At 37.9% G+C, this 18,384-nt stretch overlaps 1 protein-coding gene across 1 annotated transcript in view; it reads right to left on the bottom strand.

Moving 5' to 3' along the window:
• Positions 1 to 18,384, bottom strand: part of SPTA1 (spectrin alpha, erythrocytic 1) — a 74,919-nt gene extending 56,535 nt beyond the window's left edge. The window contains 15 exon segments of the mRNA XM_077982523.1: positions 293 to 497; positions 1,754 to 1,909; positions 2,055 to 2,132; positions 3,686 to 3,796; positions 4,395 to 4,532; positions 6,665 to 6,766; positions 6,868 to 7,003; positions 8,461 to 8,615; positions 10,002 to 10,146; positions 10,714 to 10,847; positions 12,890 to 13,036; positions 13,836 to 13,976; positions 15,677 to 15,802; positions 17,429 to 17,668; positions 18,379 to 18,384. Of these exon segments, the coding sequence (XP_077838649.1) occupies positions 293 to 497; positions 1,754 to 1,909; positions 2,055 to 2,132; positions 3,686 to 3,796; positions 4,395 to 4,532; positions 6,665 to 6,766; positions 6,868 to 7,003; positions 8,461 to 8,615; positions 10,002 to 10,146; positions 10,714 to 10,847; positions 12,890 to 13,036; positions 13,836 to 13,976; positions 15,677 to 15,802; positions 17,429 to 17,668; positions 18,379 to 18,384 (2,020 nt within the window).

Raw genomic sequence — 18,384 nt, 5'->3', positions numbered from 1 at the left:
AGTAGGAAAAAAGTGAGGAAAACAAAAGTAATTTCAACTCACCTGCCTCTGCCAAAAAAATTTTTTTTCTAAACCCTACACACTTGAAGAAAACATAAAATTGTGTTAATATACAGTGTTATAAATTCAGGTTGGATTTTTAAAATTTTACCAATAAAAGAAAGACACATGGAAGCAAATGAGTAGTATACCTTCTCATAGAGGTCACCAGATAAATTTACAGTGGTAAAGATGAATGTAGTAGATTTCAGAATTTAGAAAATGACCTTTCACCAAAACCTCTGCTTTTTACCTTTCTGTTTTGTAGCCTCCAGCAGCTCCTTCCAGAGGCTGGCAACTTCACTCAGACGAGTGGTCACATTGTCAGAGGCGTAGTGACCGCTATCAATCATCTCTTGGCCAGTTTTCTGTATGTTTTCCAGCACGATCTCATTATCTGCCAATTCCTTTTCAAAGACTTGTTGCTTTTGAACCCTGCTCTTCAAGTTCTGTGTGTCCTGAGATAAGATGAAACAAAAAAAAGAACCATTACTTAAAGAATGAGGGACAGAAATTTTGAGAATAAGAGGTTACTTCTCACTATAAATCTAACGATGCTAACAAGAGGATAAAAGGGAGAACTTTCCTAGTCCAATGTTTCAGAAGCTCATGCAACCAATCCCTCTTTCTACATGTGGCAGACATGGCAAACTAATCTGGCAATTTTTTTCCTGGACTTAGATATAGCTTGAAGATCATTTTGAATACAACACCCCATTCAAACACTAACAATCAGAGTTATCATGAAAGGTGAAAATTATCTTCCATTCTTCACCTCATACATGAACCTTCCATCCATTTGACCCATACAGAGATCTGTTTATTAAACATATACTGGAGCCATAACTGAACAAAAGGATCAAAAGTATACATTTAAGACTAAATAATATCAGTAAAATAAATACTTTCAATAGATACTAGCCTAGAAATCAAAAGCCTAATTCTTGCCCTCATGGTAAATGTGAAGGTTTGTAAATATACATGTGTGTACATAATAGTTTATATTATATAACATTTTTTAGTGCAAAGTATGTGTTAGTACAACTCTAAGGAAGAGGAATCTATGGCTCAGAGATAATTCAGGAATTTCCATAAACAAACTAAAACAAAAAGTCAAGCCCAGGTTTACCTGCTCCAGAGTTTATGCTTCTAACTTTTTGTTAAACCACCTTCTAAATAACTGGATAACTTTAGGCAACTCACTTCCCAACTTAGATCCTGGTTTCTTTATCTATCAAATAAGGGGCTTTCTCCTTCAGCTACAAAATTTTATAAGTTTATATTATATCAAATATTTAGGTTACTTTTGAGTCCCTAGTAGTTTTCACAAACTTTAAATGTATTGGTGGGATTAGACACAATATTTACCTACTGTAGGGATGCAGAGGGGAGCAGAAAAGGTGAGAAAGGGGCAACAAGCAGCTCAATAAGGAACATTCCCCACCTTCCCCCATTTGGCTAAGAATCACCAGAAATTGTGCCAAAGGAAAAAGGTGAAGAACATTAGAGTACGAGAAAACCAAAATCTAAATCCTTGATATTTAACTGTATAAAATAGCCTTCAGGGAGTCATTACCCTTTTCTGAGCCTCTGTTTTGTCATGTATAAAATGAGGATCACCAGCTGAATGCTAAAGTTCATTTTACTCCAAGACTGTACTTCCAATGAAACGAACTCCTAATAAGTACATCCAGCTCCTGAAAACTCTGCCTACCTTGTAATCTTCATCATCTGCCAACTTTTTCTTCTTGTTGATCCAGTTCTTTAGGTCATCTGAGTCCTGATACAGTTGTTGCAGAAGCAATGAATCCTCCAGCAATCTACGTCTAGTGGTAGCCCTTCCACGTAGGGCATCCCGCCGGGCTAACAGCTGCAAAAACCATGAGTAAACTTACTGTCAGCAAAACCAAATATGGACACATGAGATCCACTGACCACCCTGGTCACCATGCCCACCAACACTCTTCCTGATTCTGGTGCGTAGGCACATAGAAGCTCTAGGCCCTTCGACATACCCCATCACGGATGGCAGCGATGTTCTCTGAATCATAATGGTTATCACCAATCAATTTGGTTGCAGTCTTGTCTACAGTCTGAAAAAATAAAAATAAAAATGAATACTATGCCCTCAGTGACCACTGAGTAAGTGGCCACAGTTTGGGTAGCTGTTTAAAGATGAAGCATAGCAATGTGGGAGGAGAAGTTTGAAGGCCAGCAGATGTAAGTCCTCATTCAGGTTTCTGTTATAAATTGTATTTCAAAATATATACCTCAGGGCATGTCAATTACATTCTCTGTGCCACACTATTTTTTAAATACAGGTTGCAGTAAATGAAAGCAGATGTTGCTATGATTGATTTGTTCTTGTCTTCAAGAGGAAGCACTACCAATGATACAGCCATGTCCATAGCCAGTCTGTTCATCCATCTATCTGTCCATGTATTCATCTCTCAAATATATCTCTATCTCTGTCTCATCTCTACCTCTATCTCTATCTCTTTCTATCTCTAACTCTAGCTATATCTCTATCTCTATCTCCAGTTACATGGGAGAAGAGTCAGAAATTGTAGAGGTAAGTTTTTACCCTTGTTTAACCAGAAATCCCCCAAATTAATAGAGCTCAGAATAATTGATTGGAACAGGAAAATGATCTAAAATAAATGATAATACTTTATAAACAATAAATTATTTTACACTGTTAGCTTTGACAAATGAGAATCAACAGAAAGGACACATGTATCAATTAATGAGGGACTTGATATTAATTGGACTTCCGCCTCTTCATCATATTGATTTAAGATTAACAGAGAAGACTAGGAATTTGCCTGTTATATTTGTTGTTGCTGTTGCTGCTGGTGGAGGTAGTGGTATGTATGTGTATGTGGCAAGGGTGGTGTTAAAGTCAGCATCATCCTAGGAACAGCCAGAGACATACAATGTATTGGACCCATGAAGTCTTCCTTTCACTTCTCTGAGTCCTGCCTTTACATTCACCAGCTTTCTGGGACATTGTTACTTAAGGCTCACAGGAAAACTCTGTAGTCGCATTTGATGAAAAACCGAGAGATAAAGATATACTATAAAGGAAAAATATGCTGTAAAGGAAAAGAGTAGACAGTACTTAGATATCTAGATGTTACTAAGGAATAGAAAATTATATTAAGATATTGCTAGAGGGGAAGAAACAAAAAAGTTAAAATTTCTGAGTAGTGATTCTATATTTAATAAGAATTCAATAATTTTTATTTACACTGTAGAAAATATAAAACAAAATCATGCACTTCATCAGAAAAAAAAAAAATGGCCTACCATCTCGAAAAACTTTCCAAATATGCTTTGTAGAACAAGAATTGTGTGATAAAAATTGATATGAGTATTTTTCTGGCTATTTTCACTTTTTTTCTAAAGATTAGTATTAAGTTTTTGCTTTCTCACTATATAAACATTCTATGTTTATAAAATTAAAGAGTTTGAAAAACACACAAATAAACACACCGACAACAAAAGAAGAGATGCAACTTGATTATGGATAATCCTCAGGCTATATCTGGTAGTTAACAGGACCAGTGCTGTCTAGGGACAGGTATTGTGTAAAATTACGTATACAAAGAGGGAGCCAATGCCCAAACTAGGGGCCATTTCTTACTGTGATCTTCTCTTCCTGGGCAGTAAAGGCTTCCTCAAAGTCATCATGCTTCTGAAGAAGGGCTTCTGCACTGCCCAGTGAGTTTCCCAGATCCTCATTTTCCAGGAAGGCCTATAGAAGGCAGAAAGACACACCTAAGCTGTGCCTGACTGGTAAGAAACATTCCTCTTGGCGTATCTCGGAGACAAGGACTAAGGCAGGAGGGAACAAGGTGGGAATTAGCACACATTATGATAATGGGTAGAGATTAACTTTAAACAGCGGGAGCTCCAGACATCCTTCCTGATACTCATACAATTTTCTCACCTATGTTTCTGGGTCTGTCCACATGGAATTCCCCAACCAGTCTAGACATTATTCTGAGCTCTCAAAACTGCCTCAAGTGGCCTACTCACCTCCACTCTGATGTACCCTGCCTGACTCATCAGTTTTCTCTTCTTGACTCTTTACCAATTTGATATTTATTTTGCCTTATTTCAACTGTAAAGTCTCTCTGCTAGGTATTTAAGTATATATGCTTTTGTTATGAGGGAATTGTAGGAGCCTTATAGAAAGGGCCCATCTTTTCTTTTTCTTGTGGATCACCCTGTAGTTCCCAAGACAAGCTTCGACTCACAGGAGTGGTTGTGAGAGAACTCACAGCAGTCACGGTGGCAAATGAAGGGTGAGAGAAATGACTTCTAGAGACTGTATGGACCCCTCCCGTTACCTCTTGTCGACTCATCCAACTGTCCACTTGCTCACTGTCTCGGTAGAAGAGATGGAAGTCCAAGCACTGCTCGTACTGACGATGACGCTGGTCCCACAGTTCCAGCAGGGCATCCCAGTTGCTGGCAAGTATTTCCATCTTTGGAAAGAAGGAGATAATGTATATGGAAGACAATTAATTTATTTTATTATATATTTATTGAGCATATAATAAATGCAAAGCCATTTGAAGGATACAAAGATAAACAGGAAATGGGCTTTTAAGATTCCAACATTTAAGCAAATGATTGTACTATAGGAAAAATGGGATAAATTCCATAAAAGAGGCAAAACATTATATGTATAAGGAAATGAAAAAGACTAATTCTAATTAAGAGAGCCAGCAAGTAGAAGTATGGGAAAGCGTGGAAAATCTCATACCAAACAGAGATTTAAAAGATAGGGAATGGGTATCAGGACTTAATGCCATAAGCAAATGAACTGTAAATAATTGTTAGATAATGTAATGTGAGCTAGAGAAAAGTGCAGTGTCTAAAAAAGTGTAGACAGTCAATGAAATCCAAGTTCATAGAGCACATAAAACATCACACTGAGACGTTTGCATTTTATTCCCAAAACAAATAAAAACCATCAGGGAAAGAGAGAAGAGATATTCTCAAACACACGAAAAAGCCTTTGTTTCTGGTCAAGCATATGCCCAAGAATTTCCACCTTATTACACCTGCAGCTGTATTATCTCCATCAAAAAAGCAGAATAGGGCCAGGTGCTGTGACTCATGCCTGTAGTACCAGCACTTTGGGAGGCCAAGGTGGGTGGATCACTTGAGGTCAGGAGTTGAAGACCTGCCTGGCCAACATGGTAAAACCCAGTTTCTACAAAAAAAAAAAAAAAAAAAAAGTAAAATAAAATAAAAATACAAAAATTAGCCGGATGTGGTGGTTCACACCTCTAGTCCCAGCTACTCAGGAGGCTAAGGCAGGAGAATCACTGGAACTCGGGAGGCAGAGGCTGCAGTGAGCTGAGATTGGCCACTGCACTCCAGCCTGTGTGACAGAGTGATACTCTGTCAACAACAAAAAAGCAGAATAAATTATCAGATTGCAGGATAACTGTTAAGTTTTTAAGGACTTTGAGTTCTGCTCTTTCTTTGACAGAGCCTTGTTTAAAAAATGAAACAAAACAAAACAAAACTATATTATAATGTCCCCACAGAGTTCTGGGAGAATTCAAAACTTGGTTATCTCAGCCTCGTCCACTGCCCAGTGCTAGACGCTGTGCTTGGCATCTAGTGAGATGCAAAGAGGCATGCAGATCTTACTGTAACTACCATTCCAAGGTATGCCTAGACTCTGCCACTGGTGCAAAATCTCTCTGGGTCAAGAGGGTGCAGAGTTGAAGCCCTGTGATGTAGGAGGTTAGGATGATGGTAAAACTGATTTCTTCATTCAGTGGAATTCTGGCTGTTTAAGATTGTCCTGTTATTTAATGTAAATTTGAAAATCACAGATGCAGGAATGTCAGCTTAATTTGAGATTGTATAGAGGAAAGAAGTACAAACACAGATGTCAGCCATGCCAGACGCTGTACTAGGCACTGTGGGGGACCCAGAGATGAATAAGGTGCAGTCCTCCTGGAGTTTACAGTCTAGAGATGAGCATGGGAAGGTCGCGAAACTGGGCATATGTCAGGAGGCAAAATGCAATGAAGGTTTCAAATTAGGTAGAAGTCAGAGGGTTGATGAAATAAAGGCTCAGAGATGAGGAAGCACACATCATGTCTTGAAAATTTCAAGCAACTAAATTTAGCAAAACAGTAGAGTTAACTCTCCATATCTGTAGGTTCCACACCTGTAGATTTAACCAACCATGGATATAAAATATTTTCTAAAAATTCCATCTGTACTGAACATGTGCAGACTTTTTGCTTCTTCCCTAAACAATACAGTATAATAATTATTTACATAGCATTTACATTGTATGAAGTATTGTAAGTAATCTGAGGAGAATGTACATGCATCGTATGCAAATATTATGCCATTTCTTGAGCATCTGCAGATTTTGGCACCTGAGGGAGGTCCTGGAACCAATGCCCCATGGATAATAAGTGACAACTGTATATGAAAGGAAGCAGTGTAAAAGTTTGATTCATATTATTAACACATTTAAATGACTTCTATCCTTTTCCCATTCAGAGATTATCATATTATTGTGAGATTATGTAATGACTACATATATAATTGGAACTTGACAAACTCTATTAAACTAGATTACCTTTTCTCGAACTTCATCGGAGGCTTCATGATTGGCATCCAGGAGGTCTTCACCAGTCTCTTTAGCAGATTGAAATCGGTCATCATAAGAGTCAATCTCATGCTGTGGCCACAAAACAAAATGTCTGAAAATGCAGCAAGAAACCTGGCATTTCCGGCGTTCAGCCTGCCCCCTCCTCCTACTGGAGAGCCTTTCTTCTCTACCTTATGCTGCTGATGCCTGTCCAGCAGAACTTCCCCACCAGCCACATCTGTTGGTAGCTCATCAGCATTGATCGCAGCAGTCTTTTCCTTCATCCAGCCTGAGAGTTCATCAAAGTCAGATGAGAATCGATGGTACCTGTGGGAAAAATGAGGTAAAAGACAGGAAGGAGAAACCAAATATGAAAGGACATTGAACAAAGAGTTAGGTTTGGGGTGAGGTAAGATGTGTGAGATGCTCCTTACTCTAATCCTAGGTTCCCTTTTTCCTGATATATTTCCTGTTATTTACAGTCAGAGATTAGTGGTGCAGGTTGTAAGTCCTTCACCCCAGGTTGTATATTTCTAGGCTCGGTGTGTCACTGTGGGATGTGACCCATGAGCATCACACCTCCACCACCTCAAGGTCACACCTACCCTAGAGGTACTTAAAATGGAGGAAGGTGCTCACAATGCAGCCAATAAACAATACATATTGTTGTATAAATAAGAAGCGTCTTGTGGGAAGGAGGAACTAGAATTAGCATTAGGATTCCTCATGTATCTAGCCCATCTTTAACCCTGTTAATAAGAAACAAGAGCTGCAAAACAGTTACCTATTTTAAAAAGTTAAATGCTCATCATTTGTTTTGAAATCATAACCATATGAGAAGCACTGTCCTCTGATTATTTAAGGATTAACCATAAGAATTAATACTAAATGATGCCTGGCTATTAGGGGTTTTTGTAAGCTTGTAATCCACATTCAAAAAATAATACTGAAGTTATTTTGATGCTCTTCAGCTTGTATTGCATGTCTTTCAGTTCCCTATCTAGAGCTAGAATTTTGAAATGTTTCTTCAGTTGCTTTTCAAGCTTTTTGAGCCACTTCATAGCATCCCACAATAATACAAGCAGGGGAAGATGCAGATGAGTGGAGGTGGGATGCTGATCACAGTAGTCTCCCTTTATTTGTGAGAGATACATTTCAATATGCCCAGCAGGTGCCAGAAACTGCAGATAGTACCAAACACTATATACACTACGTTTTTTCTTATACCTATATGTCTATAATAGAGTTTGATTTATAAATTAGGTACAGCAAGAGATTAACAACAATAACTAATGATAAAAATAGAACAATTAAATAAAATAAGAATTACTTAAACATAAGCACTGTGATACTAGGACAGTCAATCCATAACTTAGACTGCTACTAAGTGACTAATGAGTGAGTAGATATATAGCACGGATATGCTGGACAAAGGAATGATTCATCTTCCAGTGGGACAAAGTGGACCAGCCAGAAATTTTATCATGCCTCTTAGAATAATAAGCAATTTAAAACTTTTAAGTTATTTATTACTGGAATTTTCCATTTAACATTTTCAAACTGTGGTTGACTGGTGGTAACTGAAACCACAGATAAGGGGGTACTACTATATTTTATCAGTCACAAAGGACTTCCTCTTTCAACTTAAATCTTTTGTCTCTACTGAGCAGACAGGAGAGCTGATTCTCTCGCTATTTGACCCTCTTTACTCTTATTTCTGCTCTTGTGATTACATCTGGGCCCTGTAGAGATAGGTAGAGCAATAAAGGGGAGGGATTTCCCACCAATAAGTTGCCTGCAGTTTTTCGTATCTGCTGGTGGCCAGGGCACGAATGTGCTCCCAGTTGGAGACCAGATCTTCTTTCATCTCCTGGATCTGAGGTGCATCTGAAGGATGGGAAAGTGTCAGCTTCTCTGCTTTCGCACATAACTCCTTCACCTTTGGGATGAAAAAGAAACCTAGTAGGAAATCCTAGTACTTTGACTCCCCTTGGCAAATCTTTGTGGGAGAGGTATAAAAAATCATATGAATAATAATAACTTAGAAATAGACATACAAATAGATTTCTATTAATATACTAATGTACTATATCGATAATTACAATTCACTAAGTACTTTTCAATCTCTCATTATGCTAAGTACTTTACATGAATGTTCTCATTTTATATTATTCATTTAATAATACCACGAAGTAGCAATTATTCTTATTTTTCTTTTATGTGAAAACTGAGAGATAAAGTATTTTATTTGCTTAAGATCATTCGGCTAGAAAATGTCAGGAGTAAGCTTCCAAGCTAAGTTTTTCCTTCCCTACTCCTCTATACCATTTCCCTAAATATTACTGCGAAGGCAGAAAGATATTTCTGTCCAGAAGGCCCAGAAAATTTCAGTAATGCTGGATCATTTTCAGGACAACCTCTGAGGAGCAGGGTTACTAGGGCAAAATGTGGATATGGGTGGCTTTTCACATGTTATTAGCCCTTTCATTATACTCAACTATAATCAGATGATGTCTAGGGATTGGAGTTTCAATACCACTCTTTGTCAAATTATGGGTTTTATTATTCATTATTAGGGAAAAAGACCAAAAACAACAACAACAAAAAGGAAGAATGAAAGAAAAAGTAGAATGGTGGAAGTTTGCAGAAACTGGGCACAGGGATAGGCCTAAAATTAAATTACAGCAAATGTGGATCTTTCTGGAGGTTGACTCCCCTGTGCACTCTCAGTAGCAATTGGTTTCCATTCTGGCTACATTTGTGAGGGGAGGAAGTAGAGGGTGGAAATCATTTAAGAAAATAGGCTTGTTCTAAGTTCTAGTGTGCCTGAGGTTTTCCAGGTTTTAAAAGGAAACCTAAAGGTAGGTTTAGCACTAAGTGCCTTGAAGTTTATTTTAAAAGGAGAAGAAAATGTTTTCTGATCTGCTGAGTATAAAAAGAATCAGGATTCAGCTGCAACAGAACAAAGTGTGGTTAGATGAAAGGGTAGAGTTTGGCCACGGTGTATTTTACTCAGTGAGATTAGGAATCAACCTTGGAGGTATAAATATTTTTGTTTCTAAATTGTGAAATAAGTTAGGAAAACACAAGAGAATATAAAACATATATGTATATTTAAATAAAAATAATTCAAATGAAAATAAGCTATATCCAGTATCCATGTACGAGTTATGAACTAGAATGAAGAAGAATATCCAAGTGCACGCAATTTCTTCTTCATTGAAAACAGTGAACTTACAGTGCCCTCTGGAGGCATAGCAATAGGCAAGATAACAGTTGCCTCTTCCAGCTCAAGGGGCTAGCCATTTCTCTAACAGCACCTTACCTTGTCACTCATGACTGCAAGATTTCTCTCAAGTCCCTTGTGACTGTGAAACAGTCCTTCAGAGGCAACAAGGTCTTTGCCATAGTCATCAGAGGTGAGTACAGGTTCCTTCTCCTTGATCCACTGGATGGCGTCAGTCATATCCCTACAGATATTAACAAGAGCTTCAACCAAAGAAGATAGCAGGCATTGCAGGGCAAACGGTCCAACAGAACTCACAGCAAGGACCATCCTAGTTGACCCAAGAGCAATTACCCTTTCTTCCTACGTACTAGTAAAAAGTAATATAAAATGTTCTTGCTTAATGGTTATTTCTATTGAGATGTTAAGGTCCTGGGCTTCTTGACAGCTGAGCCTCTAGAGATATGCTCCATATCTGGGTCAGCTCTTTACGAATGCTTTTCTTCTTCCTAACTCCACCTTCCATTTAATTATTAACCTGTTTCCCTTCCCTCTGCAGCGCTTCCATTCCTAAATCACCAGCGCTACTTTTTTAGTTATTTTGATCTCCAGTCTCTACATCCTTGGCCGTAGAGTGGGTCACAGATTCCTTTACCCTCTCCTTTGCTGTCTCAAAGGCAAGTACATGATCCACTTTTGTTTGAAGTGTTGACCACTAATTGCTAGCAGAAGTAGAAAGAGCCTAATACAAATGACACAGTTTTTATAAAGCACTTCAAAGTTTTCTATAAAGCAGTGGCCAGGTCCATACCTTTTGAATCGCTGTAAGTCTGCAGCACTGGACAGAGCTTTCTGTCTCTGGAGAGCCAGACCACGAAGGCGCTCCCAGGCAGCATTCACCTCCTCTTGCTTAGACTGAATTAAGGGTAGTTCAGGATGCTTTTCCTGCCAAAGGAAAACAACACCAGAGTTATACAGAGAAGAGATTATATTTTAAAAATGATTCAAACACTTTTCATTTTACGCTGGTTCGTGCTTTTTCAGAAGTGAAAACTGACCATTGTAGCTAGGCACTGAACTTCATCATAGCCCTGCTCCCTAGCCCCAACTTGATGTACATTACCAAAACCCAGAAAAACAACCTGCCAGATGTTGCCTCTGTGCCCACAGCAGTGTACTAGCCTGTTAGCACAGGTTGCCCAGCCCTGATGTTATTTTGAGAGCTCCACCTTGTCAATGCTTGAAATCTCCCTGAGATCCTGGAAACCAAGGAAAAGAAGAGGAAATTCCTTTTTATGAAATATGACTTTATTTTCTCAAAGATTAGTACTGTGGGTCTTAACTTTTTTGTGGTCCTCACACCTTTGAGAATCCAATAAAAGCTATTTTTCTCTTCCCAGAATTATAGACACATGCTTTCACTTATGATTTTGCAGGAAATTTCAGGCATTTTTGCAAACCATCCAAAGTAGTGAGATCTGTGAGTACTAGATTGAGCTAGAAGCATCAGTCTGTTTTGATACTTTGTAATTTTGAGGCATTCCCGTATGCTTAAGTCTCCTTACTCTTCCTGTCCCTGTTTCTCTCCATTTTCATTCCCATTCCCAAGTCTCTCCAGACACATTCTCCTTCTCAAGTACATGGTTCTTTCTATTACAGCAGTGTAGGCCCCACTCAAGAGCACAGAATATAATCTAGCTGTGCTGGATTTATTCTTTCTGTGATAGATTGGAAAAAATGGCATGCTGTTTTGCTGTTCATCCTTTCAAAAGGTCGAGTATATTTCCTCAAGTCTTGGATCTTGGATGCTCTTTAACTTGCTTACTGATAGAGAAGTAATTTTCTATGACTTCCAGCACCTAGGCCTCAAGAAAACTTTCATTTTCTATTCTCACACTCTTGTAACACAGGTATGTAAGAAGCATGGTCTACTGCATGATGAGAGGTCACCCAGAGATCTCCTCAATCCTCCCAAATCATCCTCACCAGGGTCCTAGACATGGGATTGAGGCCACTTTAGATCCTTCACCCCAGCTGAGCCACCTGATAACTTCAGACACATAAAAATGCCAGGTAAGATCAGGAAAACAGCCCAGCAGAGCAGCTCAATCATCTGACTCACAGAGTCATGAACAAGTAAGATGTTAAGTTTCTTGATTAGTTAGACAGTAACAGAGAAATGAAAAACTTCCACAGCAAGAGAAAAGTGATGGAGGTAGAAAATTTAGAAACTACTGGAAATATGGCCTGAAAGAAAAATAGGAAAATATAGGTTATTTTTCCTACTCCAGTACTCATTCATTCTGAAGTCTTCTTTTTATTAAGTCAGGACAATCATTCTCACCATAGAGCTGCAATCATAATGAAACTATAAATGGAAAAGCAAAATGTAGATAACAGTTGGAGTTTATTTATTTTACATATATATACTTACATATACGTGTAAACTTATATACACACACACACACACACACACATCACAAACTCAAGTATTTTCTTAAGTAAATAAAAGTAAAGCTGCTTCCTTTCCATCCTCAATCCTCCCAAATAATCTTGCATAATGATATTACATATGCACATATATGTATAAATAATGATAGCTCAACATTATTTTATATGCTCTGCTACTTTATTTTTGTGCTTTTTTCATGAAGAAATGGTGCCCCATTAACACGAGTAATCAGTGTACTGCATGGTACAGGAGCTATTTAAATGGCAATAGCTTTGCTGCCTGTTGTGTATTTAATTCCTCCAAACACACAAAAACACACTCTCTCTTTCTCTCTCAATCTTCCATTTCAATAGACTTGTAAGGGGTGGGTCCAGAGAGGAAAGGAAACTGCTCAGAGTATGTTACTCCAGGGACATGCCAGTCTCTGTTTTCTCACAATGCCCCATCTCCCTCATATCCCATCTACTGATGGCCAGAAGTTATTCTTAAGGATCAGAACCCTTTCCATGGAGTGAATATTTTGCTCCCACCTCACCTCGGCACACTCATTGGCATATTGGTTCACGTCATCAACTCTCCCTTCTTTAGCTACCAGGTCCACTTGGAAGTCTTCAAATTTCTTTTGCAGAACTTCTGTGCGCTCCCAGTCTTCACCTAGCTCCACAGATGTCGCTATAGCCTCCTGTAGACACATGCGTTTACTGAGTTGCCAGCAAACATTTAAGAGTTTCTGTAGGTAAAAAACTCAAAACCCCTGCTTGCATTCTCAGGATAACTCAAATGGAGATACTGGGGGAGACTGGGAGAAGCTCTCCTGGGAAAGGCCAGCAGCAGAAGTGTATGTGTTAAGGTAGCACCTTGGCACAAGGGAAAGTGCTCTTTTGGGCAGTTCTTTAGCGAGTTTGTGGCATTATTGGCAAGAGACCCTGAAAGTATCCTTTTGTGTTTGGAAACATGAGGGATAAATGCACCCTGTTTCTACTCAATTCAACATACTCAGTATCTGTGAAAGTATTTTGTTAGGCATTTGCTTATCTAAATCTTTAGTCCTAACTATTAAATTATTCCTTAAGTATTCAGAAAAATGAAACCATCCATCATTCCAGGCACTGAGACACAAAGGATTAGAGAAAGAGCTGTCAATACTCTAGGCCAGACCCCAGAGTCAGAGCAAAAATATAGGAGAAGTAGTTAAAAATCATGGAAGTGGAAGAGGGATGAGCTTCATTATCTTTCATTGCATGGTCTTTGTGTAAGTCATGCCTTTTTCGCATTCAGATCCATATGTTCAGACTTACTTCCACACAGTGTTAACCTCCAGATACCCCTAAGTTTTGGCCTCAATTTCCTCTTGTTCCAAAGAACAAAGGCCAGGAACAGACATCCTGACTTCCTTGTGAGTAGTCTGTGGTAATGTGCTATGCGGTACCTGGGATAGAGGAGTGGGAGGCCCTATGTGATTGCTATTTTAAGTTCTGTACCTTGTCTCCAATCCACTCTAAGATGTCAGCACACTCCTGTACGTACTGCTGGAACTTCAAGGCCCGCAGCAACAGGGCACCCTTCTCCAGGGTCAGCTCTAACAGCAGGTCCCACAGGCGGCGTAGTTCCTCTATATGGGCCTTTAGGAAAGAGGGGCAGAACCACTCAGCCACAGACACTGTGAGCAGGGAAACACTCAGAGACTTGTGCAGAAAGAGACTGGATAAAAATTCTTCTCTCAGTTACTCAGGCATTAGTTGCTCAACATATATTTTAAAGAGGAAATAGGATAGATATATGGAAATAGCTAATAAGCCAAGCCAAATGTGATCTTACATAAGAACATTTTGTAAAAATGCTTTGCAGTTTTAAAGGATGGAATAATTACAAACAATAAGATGGGAAGGAGGAAGAAAGCATGGAAAAGTGTTCATTTGAACTAAACCTTATGGAGTAGAAAGATTTTTGACAGGTCAATAATAAGCATAGCATGTTCTAAGAAGAGCCACAGCAACGGCAAAGGCATAGGAGAAACTTAGCATGAATTGTCTGCCAGAAAGTGTGAGAGAGAGAATTTTTACAAGTTATAAGGAACCATTGGCACCAAAGCAGTAAGAGTGTTTTGAGACTATACAGTTTGAGACTCTACAGAGGGCTTTGAAGGCCAGATTAACTCAGAACTTTATGTATTAGCGGTCTTATATAACTGAAATTGCTGCCTATGTCATATCTTCAAGAATCTTATATTTTTCAACTACTCCATTGCTCTGGGTAGCATGTGGACCACATATGTCTTTAAACCCTACAATGGTACCATTTGCTATAGCCCCAGTGATTCTGACAAAAATGAAGATGTTTCAAACATTTCTCAAATATTTTAATTAATGTAGATGCTGGTTACATGCAAAACTGTGCATAATACAAAAGTTAGTTCTGCTATATACAAATAAACAAGTTTTGAAATTTTCCTTTTATGGGTTCTTCTTTAAAATAAGATTCTACTCTGGCTAAAATCTGTGTTCCTTGACCATATTTTGATGACAGAATGGGCTAGAATTGTTATGCTATATATAGAAAAGTCACACCCAGTTTTAAGATATATAATGCAAATTTGTTTTCACAATTTAAAAAATACATAAACAGTAAAAAGTTCACTCACACACAAAAAAACTGAATTGACAACATTAGCACCAACATTTGGAAGAGTTCATAGATTACGTCCAAAAATAGCTGTTACATTAATAATAGGTTACAGAGTGTGACTGCTTATTGAAATGGTGATGATCTTCAGTTCTAGATGTTCAGAGGAAATTCTCTGAATACATAACATTTTAGGAGTTTTTAGAAGTAATAAGAAGGGGTAGTTTGGAGAGATGCAATAGTAGTCATAGGGTATGGGGTATGAAAAGAAAGAGGCATAATAGCCAAAGGAAAAATATTTTGGAAAACATTCAAATGAGAGAGCATTCCTTGTTTGGAGAAGTTAAGAGACAAGGACATTGAGCTTAGAAGAAATAATTAGAAAGAACATTGGAAGAAACTAATTGATCTGGGCAATGTGGAATAGGTTTAAGAGGGCTTGATCTTGAGCCAAATTATCCTGCAATGTTATAGGAGGAATTTTATGCCCTTTAATGACAGCTTTCATATCACAGCTCTCTTCACCCCAAGAAACACAAAGATATCCCATCATTTTTTCTGCCTCAACCTCAAGGGAAGATAAGAGGCAGGAGTCCTGGGTACAAGCCAGTCACTTCAAGGTTTATATCTCATATAATCAATTAAAACCCTGATAACATAATCAATAATTGGAAACTTCTTCAAGGGCCCATACATATACCTTTGTTTCTTCGTGGGCAGAATGACCCATAGTAAATCGTTCTTCCCTTGTTTTTTCCAGTTCAGACATGACTCTTGATTTTGTTTGCACCTCTGCTTCAAAGGATTGATGCTTCTGATATTTCCCCTAAAGTTTAGAAATCAGAGATTTTGGCTAATGAAGCACAGTCTTCACGGGAAATGTTCACTCTATGTAGAGCCACTGAACACAGGTTCTCAAAGGGTCCCAGACTCAGTTAGAGGCCATAAAGAGTGTTTTCCTGTCCCCACTGGCTTTAGGAAGTTTTCAGTAAATACTATCCTGAGCTATGTTGAGCCTTATGACCTATGCTGAGCCTTATTTTAAAGGCTCAATAGACTGCCATAGGAATAAAAGGGTGAAACATACAGTGTCCTTCCTCATCAGGAAAGAGGAATAACTGATTTTTTTTCGAAGTAGAGCACAATGAGAAAGATGATAGTTATAATATTTTTTTAATTGAGAGTTTTTATTTTCATGCTGTGCCTGTTCTTGTAATCTATAAATTGATCCGTTCAATATAGCACATTATTTTGCTCTTGTTCTAGGTGTTTCCTGTCCAAATCAATTGTTTTTGATTATGACAATGTCACATGCTATAATTTTAGGTAAACAGAAAGGGGTAGGCGCTTCCACCAAATTTCTTCTACTGAAACCTCTCCTTTGAAGTTAAGAATCATGAATAGTAATTGAGGGGGAAAAAAAATCTGGTTACCTCATCTTTCTGAGAGGAGTGGAGAACAGGTACCACATGCTATAATTTTAGGTCATCAGAAACGGGTAGGAGCTTTCACCAAACTTCTACTGAAACTTGTCGTTAGAACTTGAGACCCATGAATAACATTTTAGGAAATACTTAGGAGCCATGAATAGCAATTGAGTTAACCAGGTTAACTAAATTAGATTTTAGTTAACCTGGTTAACTAAACTAGATTTTAGTTAACCTGGTTAACTCTTATCTTTCTGAGAAGAGTGGAGAACAGTTGCTTCAGAAGCATTGATGACTCTTCACCCTATTTCCCTTCTTAACATCCCAAATTATCAAAAATCACATGGTTTGTCAGAAATTTCTTGAATTAGCAGTTGCTGTTTTGCCTGTAGATCAATTTGGGATGAGTATTATAACCATCAAATTCTATATAGAATAAATCTCCTTTGCAAATAACATCCGATGTTTATGAAGTTGAAGACATGGACTATTTAGAGGCAGAATTACTGTTTCTAACAGATAGCCTAATTTTTCTGTTACATCACTTCCGCTACAGTTAACCAGATATACACTTACATTACCAAAATATTTGTGCTGGGTCTGAAAAAAAAATGATGTAATTTTTTACTTTTGGCATTGATGAATGCTTTACCATGAAAATATGTAAAGTATCCTATGCCCTTATCAATAAACAATATCCTTGGTTAATGATTTAAAAAATGTATATTCTGAATAGAAGTTCATTGTAAGAAACTGTTCTGTGCTTTCAATAACTGAAAAACTGCCGCTTTTTGTTTGATTCTTATTTTCTCAGTCTCACCTCTCCAACTTCATAAGGGAAAATGCACTTTTAGATTTTCTCTTAATTCAATTCTTTAACTTCCCACTCCACTGACTTATTTTTGTTTCTAAATGGAATCTAATTGTACCCACACATACCCATTAACATTAATATAAAGAAAAACCTATTTCCTTCTCTAGAGATCTTAGGGTCTGCTCTGGGGCAATCAAGAGAAGTGAGTGACCTGTATATTAGTTGGGTCGCCATAGCTCTCATCATTTAAAATATTGACTTTCTCCATGATCCACTTCCCCAGATCATCAGCATCTCGCTTGAAAACTTGTAAGTGATAGGAATCCTCAAGCTTCTGACCCCTCTCAGCGACCCGCTCCTTGAACCTTTGATACCGAGTCAACACTTCCTGACGCCTCTCCTGGATCTCTTCTGCTGTTTCCAAAACCTTTGGCCCACTGCTCTCCACAACCTGCAAGTTAAAAAGATTCTGTTAATTGCTAGTTCTCAAATACTTAACGTGTTGCCCCGCTTATATGTGCCAAGGCATTTACTCATGTTGGACCTATATTCAGATATCCTGAAGTCTGTACGGACCAGTGTTAGAAGAGCTGTAGTATATTTACATAACTTTTAACCAGATGCAGCTACTGTTTAGGTTAAAAATTCTTGATTATCCAGAAGACTCTCCCCATTTTTTACATAAATTTGTGCTAGCATTTAAGTTCTAGAGATAGAATTAAATTGAACTGATCATGGAGCAAGTTTAAGTTAGCAAAATCACAGAATTTCAGATAGATAAAAAGAAATACAATGTTATTGCTTTCAAGGGCTAAAAAGGTGTTGAGAAGTGCTTATTATTTTTAACTTAATTTAGTAAATAATTAAGAATGACTTGCAATTAGTTAATGATATATGCAATAGTTTGAAAATTTTTTCTTCATACTTAAAAATAAAGCTCATATATTGTTTACTTTTTACTTGCTTTACTCACAAACACTATAAATCAAAAGTTCAGCCATCTTCTACCCAATTATCACAAATTTCAAATTATTAGCATGTCTGCAATTGACTTTTGAAATATACAACCTTTTACTCTAAAATAATATATAAGTATCCTTTTCCCAGAGAGGGAGCCAATCTGTTTGTGACAATATCCAGCAAAATCACTATAGGGTTCACCTTCAT

This window comes from Macaca mulatta, chromosome 1 (assembly GCF_049350105.2).
Source record: "Macaca mulatta isolate MMU2019108-1 chromosome 1, T2T-MMU8v2.0, whole genome shotgun sequence".
Lineage (NCBI taxonomy): Eukaryota > Metazoa > Chordata > Mammalia > Primates > Cercopithecidae > Macaca > Macaca mulatta.
The sequence above is the reverse complement of the archived record's forward strand: the minus strand, read 5'-3'. Positions and strand labels throughout refer to the sequence as shown.